Source organism: Lacerta agilis, chromosome 12, assembly GCF_009819535.1.
Source record: "Lacerta agilis isolate rLacAgi1 chromosome 12, rLacAgi1.pri, whole genome shotgun sequence".
In the NCBI taxonomy this organism is placed as follows: domain Eukaryota; kingdom Metazoa; phylum Chordata; class Lepidosauria; order Squamata; family Lacertidae; genus Lacerta; species Lacerta agilis.
The window spans coordinates 53,324,626-53,338,505 of NC_046323.1; the positions used below are offsets into that span (position 1 = coordinate 53,324,626).

Below are 13,880 nucleotides of genomic sequence, written 5' to 3' on the forward strand. Positions count from 1 at the left end.
TGTGATGCATTATAAGAGTGTGTGAAGGTAATATTATGACAGGAACATCCAATCCATCCATAATTTTGTAATTTTATGCTGTGAACTGCCCTGAGATCTACAGATGGAGAGTGGCATACAAATTTAATGGATAATAAGAAAAAGACGACAACAGAAGTGTTCCAGTTACAGGTGGGTAGCCGTGTTGGTCTGCCATAGTCAAAACAAAATAGAAAATTCTTTCCAGTAGCACCTTAGAGACCAACTGAGTTTGTTCTTGGTATGAGCTTTCGTGTGCATGCACACGAAAGCTCATACCAAGAACAAACTCAGTTGGTCTCTAAGGTGCTACTGGAAAGAATTTTCTATTTTGTTTTAACAGAAGTGTTGTCGGACGAGGACCTGGGAGATGACGGTTCAAACCCCCCCCCCCACTCAGCCATGAAGCTCAATGGGTGGCCTTGAGGAGGCCTGTCACTGCCTCTCAGCCACGCCTACCTCACAGGGCTGTTGTGGGGGATTAAATGAGGAGTGGGGAGAAGCATGTATGCCCCCTTGAGCTCCTTGGAGAAAAAGCTGAGATATAAATGCAGTAATTGATGACTCCAAAGCAACCTCAGCCCCAGAATCCCCCAAACTTTCCAGGAAACTGGGGTCTGCCCAGTAATTCACCATTCCCACTTGGGGAAAAAACAAAAACAAATTCCACACGGTTTTTGCATGCATCATACTCAAGGCCATCCAGAGTTGCCATGATCACCTGAACAGGACACAGTGACCGTTGCAGGGTCTCCTGGGGTTGAGGACATTAACCTTTGTCTTGACAAATCCCACCTCTCCTCTCCCCATCCTGCCTTGCAGCATTTACCAATACCCGGCACACACACAGAAGGTACCACAGGTAGACCACGCAAAAACATTGCCAACAACACACCTGCCCACTCGTCGGCTCACTCTCGCTTTCCTGAGCAGTGGAAGAGACAAGGAAGAAAGGGAAGGAAAGGACCCCCACCCACCCTCAGAGGATGCTACAGCAAAAGTGCTGTACCCTTCCCAGGGGGCGTGGCAGTGTTGGAAGACATTGCCCCGTTGACTCCGGAGCTCTTCTGTCCACTGGGCGCCGCACACCCCCAACCACACAGCCCAAAGCATTCACAGCCAAGCTTCACTTACGCTCCGCAGGGACGTTGTCAGCATGGGGTTTGGTTTTCACATCCTGGTTCCCAGGCTTTGGGTCGTCGTCGTCTAGAAGAGGGACGTAGTCCGTTTTGCCAACCGTTTCCCCAACCATGTCGTCAAATTTCTCCGCCTCCAGGGTGGCAATGAAATCCCGCTTCACTTCCTCCTCGATCTGCGGCTGTGGCTCCGTCAGGGCGTCCGCCAGACTCAGGTTGTGGTCGAAGTCAGCCATGGTTCACACCTTTGCAGACTAAAAAAACTGGGAGAGAAAAGGAGAGAAGAGGAGGAGAGGAGCCGTGAGATAATTTTGTCTGTCACAGTGAAGTTCACTGGGAGGTTTGGGACAAGCCACTCTCTCTACCGACGCAATCAGTCTGAAAAGTACAGTGGAAGAGACTCAACAGACTAAGTCAACGAGAATCAGAATCATGATGATAAATGTCAAAATAATTCAGGTATTTCCTGACCTAAAGAGAGATAGGTGCACCCAAATTGGCTGCGCTCCAGCATTTGCCAACCTGGTGCGTTCCAGCTGTTTTGGACTACAACTACTGTCTGGCTAAGGCTTATGGGAGTTGTAGTCCAAAACAACTGGAGGGAGCAATGTTGGCAATGGCTGATGATCAAATCATGCCTTTGTTCTACTTACATGAGTTAACCATCTTCTGCAGCAATTTGGCTTTTCTACCACATTCTGTCCACTTATACACAAGAAGGGGGAAAGGCTGACACGCACTGATTTCTGTTCCTTTCGCTCGGTACATGCGCAAGGACACTAAGCGAGACCATTTATCTGCAAAACGAAAACCTGGTGCAGGCAAAATGCTGCCCGATTACACCACCCTGAACAAGAAAAAATAAATATATTTGCATTGGACTAAAGTGCCAGAATTTTCCAAAAGCACAAAATAAAAGAGGCAAGCGTTTATCTGTGGGCTGGAAAACCCATGGTTCTTGCCCATCTGGGCAGCCATGTGGGAGTGTGCAACCACGTGAATGTGTTTACTAGATTATTCTGGTGAGAGAGACAGGAGTGCAATGTCTAGAGCCAGAGTTGATCCCCGAACCCCTGTGATGGCTTGACAACCCTTGGCTCCCAATATCAGGCCCCAAAACCAGCAAAAGCTCCACTGTGCCATATTCATAACATCCAGCTATTTAAGGCCCATTCGCCGCTGCCGCCACTGCATGGCTCTTCCATTATATATGAAAGTGGCTTTCAACTGCATGTCTTTGAGAGAGGGATGCGAATTTAGCTGAGAGATGAAACACAAGGCATCAACACGTATTAAGTTCAGATTTTGCTTTAAACCAACCTTTTTTATATATATAAAAAGCACCATAATTGAAAATTGAATTTTAAATATTGATTTAACTTCATTGCTGTTGTCTGAAAGAGCCAAGACACCAAAACGAAATTTGCTCAACATAAAAAATACAAGCCCTGCATCACCTGGCAAAAAAGTCTCTATTCAGAATTTTACACACGGATCTGCCACCTATGAGGGGTCACGTAATACTATCAGAATAAGGAATTATGTTCTCGGGATTTATGTGGGAAAGGCAGAGGAGAAGATGGCACAGAAAGTCATCTCCTATCATTGCAGAGAACACACTTCAGGCTTCTCTGCAAACATATGGAGGCTGCCAGATACTAATAATTCTATCTTCATTCTGACTGTTTGGGGTCTCTCCTAGAGCCGCTGCTCTTATTTTTTAATTGGAAATGACGGGGTATGTGATCTGAAGTCCCACACCAACAAACAAAGCCAAGAACCCCCTACTCTTGCTCCTATCCCATGAAAGCAAATATTCCAGAGAAGCAACAGTTTGCTTTATTTAGTATTACAATGATTTATGCTTTACTTTACAATCAAGCTACTTCCAAGCAGGGTTAGAAACTCAAGATATATAAGCTACGCACCAAATGGCTCCTTATACCATAGTTACAGTCACCAAAACGGCGTGCCTAGTTGCCATTTTGGGGCCAGATGGCTCAAAAGTCGTATTTTTCAATACGACTTTTTGGTTCTTGAAATTCATTCTGATTACACAGATAAAATATCATGGGTAGAATTCTACAGGATGTGTCGCAAGTGTGTGAAAACAGTCCAGATCCAAGGATCCCCATGCACGCACCTCCAGGTGGTAGAACTCTCAGGCGCCATCTTGATGCCCCATCTTCACTTGGTTGCAAGTGGCCAATGCTGCAGTTGGTGAATTTTGAAAGCTGCCACCAAGCTCACAGACCAAAGTCAGGCCAGGACTAACTTCCACATGGACCCAAATGGCTCTCTAATAAAAGGATGAGCATATTTTTTCCCATTTGGAAGAAGTGAAAAAACCTTCTGTTTTTTCTACTACAGGGAACCAGGCAGAGGGCCTTCTCGGTAGTGGCTCCCGCCCTGTGGAACGCCCTCCCATCAGAGGTCAAGGGAATAAACAACTACCTGACATTCAGAAAATACCTGAAGGCAGCCCTGTTTAGGGAAGTTTTTAAACTGTGATATTTTAAATGTATTTTAATATTTGATGGAAGCCGCCCAGAGTGGCTGGGGAGACCCAGCCAGATGGGCGGGGTACAAATAAATTATTATTATTATTATTATTATTATTATTATTATTATTATTATTAGACAGTATTTTGAGACTAGATCACTGAGGGCACGTATCTGCATTGGTGCTTTAAAAGTGGCTTAAGCTTTAGAAATTATTATTACTGAGGGTGCTGTTGAGATGCTGTGGCATTGTTATGGGGGGGGCACCTGAAAACACTGTGGAGGTGGGGAATTTTATTATTTTAATAAAATAATCCCTCTCCCCAAACTTAAAAAAAAAAAACTTTAAAAAAAGCCCAGGTCATTAAAGTTCAGTCTATTTCAAGAGCAAAGGGCAGGCAGCTTCAGCATCTTGCCTGCCTGCTGAATTCCAACCTCCCGTATGGAGATTACTCTTTACATAATGAGTGATGTATATCCTTCAAAATCGCAGCAAGGCCCATTTATCCCTTCCATAGAGGAGAGCCTGCAGCACGTTTCTGTCCTCAGATGACCCGGCTCATGTCAATAACCTCTTTTTTTAAGCCACTGTTACTTACACTGGAAGGAAAGCTTCCCCCAGTCCCCACCCTCCATTACCTCTTCACCAACAGCCCAAGAGTTAACTAAGCCACTCCACTCAGCGCAACAGGACGAGAGCCATTTTTCGACCTAGGAGATCCATTTACAGCCAGAACTCCACCTATCATTTCTACACCTCCTCGGGTGAAACTGATGTGATAAACCCATTTGCCCCAGCTGATTCCTAAGTTATTCCTTTTTAGACACTACTTGTGCCACAGAGATCAGCGCACTTTCAAGATGTGGTACTAGCATGGACAGGAGACGGCCAAATTTCAGAAGCTGCCGCCATCGAGCTCAGGGTTGTCAGGGATGGAGACCAGGATCTTTCCTGGCCATATCTGGAGATGCCACCAGGGACAGAAACTTCTGCATGCAAAGGGCCCTTCCACAAACGTCTGGGTGCCTCTACGTTTAAAGGCTATGCAGACAAGAGGATTTAAGTGCCTCCGAGCCAAGGCAGTGCAAATATGAGAAAACCTGCCAAAATATTCTCATCTCTGAAGCTATTAAAGCAGGCTGGGGTAGGGAGGAAGCTCTAATGGGGAAGAGCTGATACAACTCAATAACCAAGATCATTTAGCTCCTCTTGATGATTCCTGTGCATCTTTGTAGGAGAGGATGTTGAAGAAGGCAATAAATTTGATAAAGGATGGAGTGGCAGCATGTACCCAAAGGGAAGAAACTGGGCCAGTTTCCATTAAGCTTACAGAGAAGAATTGCCAATAAGGGCAACTAACTCCCCAGTGTCGAAAACCCTCTCATACAGAGGCAAGTCCAGAAAAAGACTAATGTCCATGCGCTCCAACTGCAGCAGATTCAGGCTGGGTCCCTGGAAAGGCTTTGGTAATGCAGCGAGTCCTCCAGAGGTACTGCAGAAGTTCCCTCCATGGCTTCTTGCTTCTTCAAAGAACACACCAGATCGGTGTTCAAAAAATGGTTTAAGGGTCAGGCTATGCCCAAGATTCAACAAATAGTTCTGAGTTGCAAACTCAACAGCCACAGGCTCAGGGCATGAAACACAGGAAGGATGTTCACCCTTTCCTCATTAAAATCCACACACAGAGAAACTGTGTTTGGTATATGCATATCCTACCCAATAGCAACGTGGGGGTGGGGGACTTGTTATGGTGACCATGGGGTGGGAGCAAATGGTCAAATCCACTGATCTCCTCCCCACAAGCGGTGCCATTTGTGTTTTGTCTTAACAAGACGCTAATATCCAACATCAAAGACATGGACTGTTTGCTCCACACAGCCAGCAACAACAGCAACCATTCCCGGGAGCAGCCTTGACCCAAAAGGAAGAAATCCAGATGCACAAACTGCACAATCCACCCAAGATCAGGCAGGCAGCCAGCCAGGGGACCCATGGGGTCTATAGGCCATGCATTGCCTGTGAGCCCATTCCAGTGTTTAAAACAATACGGGAGAAAGCACACAATGTCTAACTTCACCTGGCAAAGTGGAGCCATGTTCTCCCTCCACCATTGGAGGCAGTACAGCTGGGAATCACAACCGGCGAGAGTGCAGATCCATTCAGGTCCTACTCGCAAGATTTCCATTGGCATCTGGTTGGCCACTGTGAGAAAACGATGCTACAAGATAGGGCATTGACCAGATCAAGCTGCTGGGCTTTGAACTGTTGCAACTTGAGCACTTATTCCAGCAAAGGGATATGGGTATCTTTTGGAAAGCGTCCTGGATACCCAACACTAAGGGAAAGTTGCAAGAATATTTCAGCACTTCCAGAAAATGCGGAGCACTATTCTGTAATGGCATATTAACTGCTGTGCCATGTCAGCATCGCTAACTGAAGGGATTCAAGATGTGCTCATCAATGTTGTATTATGCTGCATCTTTTAAGTGAATGATGGCGTATGAAACTGGCAGGCAGGATAAGTGTGCGTGGCATAAACGGAACCCTGGGAAAGGGCAAGCCTGAAACGATTTAGGAAAGACAATCTTGGGTACTTCTTGGGAGTTTATGTCATTGAACTGGAAGTAAAGATGTTGTCTTGGCTTCCTTTCTTTGCGGAGCAACAAGGTTAAGGACTCCACGCAGTCCAAAACCGAGACATCTGGTGATGCAACTGCCCAGGACCTCAAGACCAACCACAGATTCCATAGGCTTCCCCTATCCTAAACCAGATTCCTATACACTTATACCTCAGGAGTTCATGCATTGCTATAAGGAAAGTACTGTGTCTACTTCTGGGCACCACAATTTAAGAAGGATGTTGACAAGCTGGAACGTGTGCAGAGGAGGGCAAACAAGATGATCTAGGGTCTGGAAACAAAGCCTTATGAGGAACAGTTGAGAGAGTTGGGTATTCTTAGCCTGGTTAAGGGGAGACTGAGAGGACATATGACAGCCATCTTCAAGTATCTGAAGGGCTGTCACATGGAAGATGGAGCAAGCTCTGGAGGCTACGACCCCAATCAATGGATTCAAGTTACAGTCCTACCTCGTGTTGCGTCCGTTCGAGATACGCACCTCCAAGACCCAGAAGTCCTCCATGGAGCACGCGCAACGCACATGTGCGCAGAAGCACAAAAACCCGTGAACTTCCGGGGTTTTGTTGTTGTTGTTGTTCGTTCATGTTATGTGCGTCCGGGTTACGTGGCACAACCCGGAACGGATCGTGTACGTAACACGGGGTACCACTGTACAAGAAAGGAGATTCCAACAGTATGAGCTTCTCGAGAGTGCAATGGACTCTCTTGGAGGTTGTGGACTCTCCTTCCTTGGAGCGCTTTAAGCAGAGGTTGGTTGGCCAATTGTAATGGATGCCTCAGTTGAGATTCCTGTATTGCTGGGGGTCGGACTAGATGACCCTTGGGGTTCCTTCCAACTCTACAATTCTATAAAATCAGGAAAGCAATGGATAATGCCCGGCACCATCTACTCGTTTAACTTCACTCCACGACTGAGCTGTATTCCGGTACTTTAAATAAACAAACCTAATACAACCCTTCAGTTTGTCCCCTTTTTCCAGGTCTGTGCACTGCCATCTTTTTCCATCTTCCTTTCCCATATTCCAAACCCACCACTTATCGTTCCCACTGTTTCTCTTCCCACATTCTTGCCCTCTCCAGGGTGTTTGAAGTGCGACCCTCTTCCCCTTTCCATCAAGCCACATCTCTCCTCGAAACAAAACACTTGATTCCTCTTGCAAAACAGTTCCTGTCTCCATTGCTTCGCTTACCCTGTACTCATGCAATCTCCCTCATTCCCTTGGCTTCTCCACAAAGATCAGGGGCAGCGACGCTCCACTGCGATGCTAAGCAACTGTGAAGCTATTAGCATCACCTCATGCAAGCTACTGGGAATAGAAAGCTTAGCTATGATGAGATGCAAAGAGGTCCATGGGAACGTGTGCAAAGGAGGGCAACCAAGATGATCAAGGGTCTGGAAACCAAGCCTTATGAGGAACAGTTGAGAGAGTTGGGTATTCTTAGCCTGGTTAAGGGGAGACTGAGAGGACATATGACAGCCATCTTCAAGTATCTGAAGGGTTGTCACATGGAAGATGGAGCAAGCTCTGGAGGCTACGACCCCAATCAATGGATTCAAGTTTCAGTCCTACCTCGTGTTGCGTACGTTCGAGATACACACCTCCAAGACCCAGAAGTCCTCCATGGAGCACGCGCAACGCACATGTGCGCAATAGCACAAAAACCCGTTAACTTCCGGGGTTTTGTTGTTGTTGTTGTTGTTCGTTCATGTTATGTGCGTCCGGGTTACGTGGCACAACCCGGAACGGATCGTGTACGTAACACGGGGTACCACTGTACAAGAAAGGAGATTCCAACAGTATGAGCTTCTCGAGAGTGCAATGGACTCTCTTGGAGGTTGTGGACTCTCCTTCCTTGGAGCGCTTTAAGCAGAGGTTGGTTGGCCAATTGTAATGGATGCCTCAGTTGAGATTCCTGTATTGCTGGGGGTCGGACTAGATGACCCTTGGGGTTCCTTCCAACTCTACAATTCTATAAAATCAGGAAAGCAATGGATAATGCCCGGCACCATCTACTCGTTTAACTTCACTCCACGACTGAGCTGTATTCCGGTACTTTAAATAAACAAACCTAATACAACCCTTCAGTTTGTCCCCTTTTTCCAGGTCTGTGCACTGCCATCTTTTTTCGTCTTCCTTTCCCATATTCCAAACCAACCACTTATCGTTCCCACTGTTTCTCTTCCCACATTCTTGCCCTCTCCAGGGTGTTTGAAGTGCGACCCTCTTCCCCTTTCCATCAAGCCACATCTCTCCTCGAAACAAAACACTTGATTCCTCTTGCAAAACAGTTCCTGTCTCCATTGCTTCGCTTACCCTGTACTCATGCAATCTCCCTCATTCCCTTGGCTTCTCCGCAAAGATCAGGGGCAGCGACGCTCCACTGCGATGCTAAGCAACTGTGAAGCTATTAGCATCACCTCATGCAAGCTACTGGGAATAGAAAGCTTAGCTATGATGAGATGCAAAGAGGTCCATGGGAAACCAAAGTCATCACTCGAAGGCATGATGGCTGAAACAGAGAGGGGAGCTTCCTAAAGAGCTGCCCTCTGCTCCGGGCAGTCTGGGTTATGGACTTTAATACCTGCAAACATCAGGCACTTCAGGGAAGGCTGCATCTCTGAGCCAAGGCAGGCCAGGGAGTCCCCAAACCAGGCCAGCCACCAGGTGGATGGGATGGGACCATGGTCTTAACAGTATTCCTCCACGTTGGAATTTCTCCACTTTGCCTCAAAATATGTTAGGCTATTGTTCAGCTGCCTGGAGTCTGCAAGGCAGGCTGAAATGTCCAAGTTATAACTATGGGGGATCTCTTTCCTTAAAGAACTCTGTGTGTTTGATAGAGTATAGTGTATAGATATTATAAACTCAATTCAGGATATAATAATAGACCCTAAGAGATTCTCAAGTATATTTTTCACTTTAAATGAGGTTAGTGCTTACAGAAGAGTGTTTACTATAACCAAGATATAAAAATGCCTCTCCCCCCCCCCCAATTTATATTTTGTTTCCCTCTGGAGGCAATCAGCAGTTCAGATGAAAATTTCCATGGCATCTTGTAACCTTGGGCAGCCAAAAATGGCATGCACTGAGAAGAAAAAAATTGCCTATTGGAAACTCCTTATAGACTTTTTGCTTGAAAAAGTAAATGAACTTGTGATATCTGGGTTTGAAGATTAAAGAATTGGTTTCTAGAAAGTAGAATTTTTGGGTGTTAATCCTGGAGCGGATGTTTTGAACAATTTTCTATGTATAGCTGACAGAAGAAGAATCTGAAATTCTCTTATTTTCCTTTCCTTTCCTTTTTCTTCTTTCTGATTGTTTCTTTCTTTCTTTCTCTTTTATTCCTTTCAGTTTGTGCATTTATTTAGATTAGTTTTTTATCTTTGATAGAAAGATATTGGATACTAACCTGTGTATTTTTTAAAAAACGTCAATAAAATCTATTCAAAACAAAAATGTCATGAAACTTAATACAATTGGTGCACACCAATTCCATCTTCAAAACAGTATTTCTAGTATCATAGTATAGAAGACTTAAAATGTGCTGAACTGTGGAAACTTGGGCTCCATTCTTCTTTAGCATAGAGCATGAAACCCTAAATTAATGCCAACAAAAAAGAATCTTTGCTGATTGATGCTAAAACCTACACGCGCATCAAGAGGGAGATAAGTGCCATGTCAGCTTGAGTGTGCCTTTTAAGGAACCCAATTAATTATCCACCTATTTCCCAGAATATTGGCACCGATCTACACAGCTAGCCCCACAAAGGACTAAGGGGGAGTTGCCAGAGATTCTAGTCTGTCAACAATGAAACAAATCATTTCGCCCAAGGAGACAGAGGTGAGAAGTTTACTGCTGATTTTTTAAAAAAAATGCCTCAGACTCCTGGAAAAAGTGATGGTTCTTTCCGCTCTATCTGTCTGCTCACTAATGCACTAGGAGATAAAATGGTTTAATGAAGTCTGTCTGAGTGCTGAGATTTCTTCTTGTTAATCAAGAGAAGGAAAGGCATCCAAGGCCAAGCATTTTGTTTTGTTTCAACTCATTTCTAGATCTGAAGATTCCCAGGCGCCCAATTAACGATTCTTTATATATAAACTCCCAATTTCCTTTCTTTGACAAAAAGACAGGGAGGGAAGGATATTCCATTAGCATTTTTTAAAACTCTGTTTGCCAAAGCGAGTATCAGCTTAAGAGAATGTCTCCTATGTTATTCTGGAAAGCATAAAGACTCTTACCTTTTTATACGACCAAACTATTAAGATCTTATAAAAAGGCAGGAAGCCGTTAGGTAACATGCCAAGCTCATTATACTAGAAGCAGGACTTGCAATTTCCAAGTGGTAATTATCAGTTATCATTCATGGCACTTGTGGGGGGAAATTGAAAACTATCAAGTTATACTAAGTTAAACACCTAGCTGGGTCTTGAGCTGCTTTTTTGCTGCCGATACACCCTCAAATGTTGCATTATTTTAGAACTTTCCTTGCTGAAAGCCATTTCATGGAAGAGACCGCAAGGATCATCTAGATTCTAGTCCAACCCCCTCCAATGCAGGAATATGCAGCTGTCCGATACAGAGATTGAACCTGCAACCATAGTGCTATCAGCACCATGTTCTAGAGATAACAGCAGAGAATGAAACTCTTTCATAAGAACATAGGACCAGTCCTGCTGGAGCAGATCAATCGTTTACCCAGGCCACCATCCAATTCCTCACAACAGTCAGCAATCTGAAGAAGAGCCGTAGCATCTCCTGGTATGGCTGGCAGAGTTCCTTGTCTGAAACCCTGCAGAGCTGTTGCATGCAGCATAGACAGTACAGAATTAGGTGGACCAACAGTCTGACTCAGTATGGAGGCAGCTTCCTATACAGTATCCACATTGTGGTGGTGGAACACTAGGGGGAGCCAGAGAGACGCTCAGCAATGCTCCGCCTCCTCCTCTCCTTGACTGTGTTCCGCTGCTCTCTCACAGGTCTGGTACCCGCAAGCTCAGCAGCAGAGCATGTGCCTTGTATGCAGAAGGTCCCAGGTTCAATCCCCGGCATCTCCAGGAAGGGCTGGGAGAAGCCCCCACCTTGCAGAGCCGCTGCCCGTCAAGAGTGCAGACGATGCCAACCTAGACTACTCATCTGCCTCTGTATATGACTATGTTCCTAAGTTGCTCCCAGAAAGCCCACAAACTGTCCAGATGCAGAGTAAGGTGTAGATCAAGGGTAGGCAACCTAAGGCCCGTGGGCCGGATGCGGCCAAATTGCCTTCTCAATCCGGCCCACGGACGGTCTGGGAATCAGCATGTTTTTACATGAGTAGAATGTGTGCTTTTATTTAAAATGCATCTCTGGGTTATTTGTGGGGCATAGGAATTCGTTCATTCCCCCTCCCCAAATATAGTCCGGCCCACCACATGGTCTGAGGCAGTGTTTTTCAACCACTGTTCCGCGGCACACTAGTGTGCCGTGAGATGTTGCCTGGTGTGCCGTGGGAAAAATTTGTTTATTTGATTCCTATTCAAGAGAATTACTTTATATATAGTCAATATAGGCACAGAGTTAATTTTTTTAACATTTTCTAATGGTGGTGTGCCTCGTTATTTTTTTCATGAAACAAGTGTGCCTTTGCCCAAAAAGGTTGAAAAACACTGGTCTGAGGGACGGTGGACAGGCCCACGGCTGAAAAAGGTTGCTGACCCCTGGTGTAGATCATCAATAAAAAACACACGTGTCAGTGAAGTTAGCTCTTTATTCAAAGTAAACAATAGAGTTCAAGTCTAGTGATCTCAGCAACTCTTCCCAGAAGGTCTTGCCCCAGAGAAGCAGTTGTGAGGACTGAAGGTCCCTGCTTTCCCACAGCTGCCTAAGTCCCCTCGTCTCTGGTGTTTGTTCCAAGCAATCGGAGACTGTGTCTGCGCACAACCCATCTCTCCTCTGCTCTTTTCATTTCTCAGCATGTTCTGGAGACCGGGGGGAGGGGAGCTGGATGCAGCAGGAGGTGTAGGCTCCCTGAACTCTTCAGCAGTTGGGCTCATCTCTGTCTCCTGCCGCCCTCCTCTCCAGCCTCTGCTTCCATCTCTCATTCTGGAATGCTCTCTGCCACAGACACTGAACCCTGTTGCCTCTTCAGCTTCCAGCAACCTCCTACTTCTGAGTCTTCTTCCCTTGGGGGTCCACCAGCTGGTTCCTCCCACCACTCCTCTGAATCCAGCCAGTCCATGACACAAACAAAACAAAAGGGCAGTAGCTCTTTCCTCCCACTGGTGTCCCCCCCCCCAAAAAAAACCTGGTGCACTCTTGCATATGAAGGCTCCACTGAGCTATCACTGGTAATACCTGCTGATGGACCTATCCTTCCAGCAGGGCAAACTAAGAATGAAGACCCGCAGAGAGCAGTCCTTTCTAAGCAACGGCAGCTATGCCAAAGAGGGAGATGCTTCCTACTCTAGTCTATCGGCAGCACCTTGGAAAAAATTAGGGACTTGTTGACAGGCCTGCCAGCCGGCACAATGACAGCCAAATATGAGTACAAAGAGCACCATTAGCAAACGCCTCAAATGCAAGTGGATGCACTCACCTCTCAAGGAGACAGAGACGGAGGCAGGCAGGCTGGCTGGCCGGCCTGAAAACCTTAATCCACCTTGACAGCCCTCCAGCACTAAAGAGCTTCTGCTGCACAATGCAGGTACTTGTATGGCAACTAAACAAAGGGCTCCCAGAGGTTAAGGGGTGCTCAACAAAAAGAGGCCTGCTTTGCAAGGTTTGCTTGTTTGCAGCAGGCCTATCAACAAGCAGAAACCTTGTGTCTCTGCAGGCAAGTCCTCCAGCTATGGAATTAAGACATGCTTAGATGAAGCCATACCCACAACTGAAAGACCTTCATTGCAGAAAAAGACTTAGAAAAAGAAATAGCACACATATTGAGGGGTTAGGGGTTGGAAAGTTGTTTATCAGCAGCTGTTCACCATGCCTATCATTCAGGTGCTCCCATGCTTCTTCTGTAATGTTTGCAAGCAAAACTAAGTGGGAAAATTATCTGATTATCATTCCAGCTCAACATCATTTGCTTCTGCCTTTTGGATCAGCAACAGGGAGGAAGGAGAATTTAAGATGGCCCTTTGAGAGTCCCAGGTCCTATGGGTCTTACGTTTGCCATGTGCTTTACTTTAACATATGTATATATACACACACAATTTACAAATGGCCCAGACTGTAATTGTGTGTTTCAATTCTGCAGGAGTGCAGAACACGGTGTCAGATGCAGATTTCATCTTCATGACAATGTCAGCTTACAACTTATGTTCAAGGAGGTTTCTATCCCTCTTTATGATTGAACAAAGCATGTGGGGTAACGCTTGCTGAAGTCTAGGAAGCCCCAGAGGTTAGGGCTGTAGCTTAGTGGTAGAGCATCTGCCTTGCAGGTTCAATCCTCAACAGCATCTTCAGGCAGGTTTGGGAAAGACTCCTGATCTGAAACCCTGGAGAGCCACTGGCAGTCGGTGTAAACAGAACTGAGCTAGATTGGCCTAATTCAGTAAAATTAGCTTCCCATGGTCCTAAGTGCCTTTAACTTTGAGCTACCATGGA

The 13,880-nt window shown here is 45.8% G+C and overlaps 1 protein-coding gene across 1 annotated transcript in view; it reads right to left on the minus strand.

Moving 5' to 3' along the window:
* Positions 1–13,880, minus strand: part of LOC117056024 (microtubule-associated protein futsch-like) — a 192,017-nt gene that overhangs the window by 133,772 nt on the left and 44,365 nt on the right. Inside the window, exon 3 of the mRNA XM_033166043.1 lies at positions 1,153–1,417. Within this exon, the coding sequence (XP_033021934.1) occupies positions 1,153–1,390 (238 nt within the window). The 5' untranslated portion in view covers positions 1,391–1,417. The remainder of the gene's footprint in view (positions 1–1,152; positions 1,418–13,880) is intronic.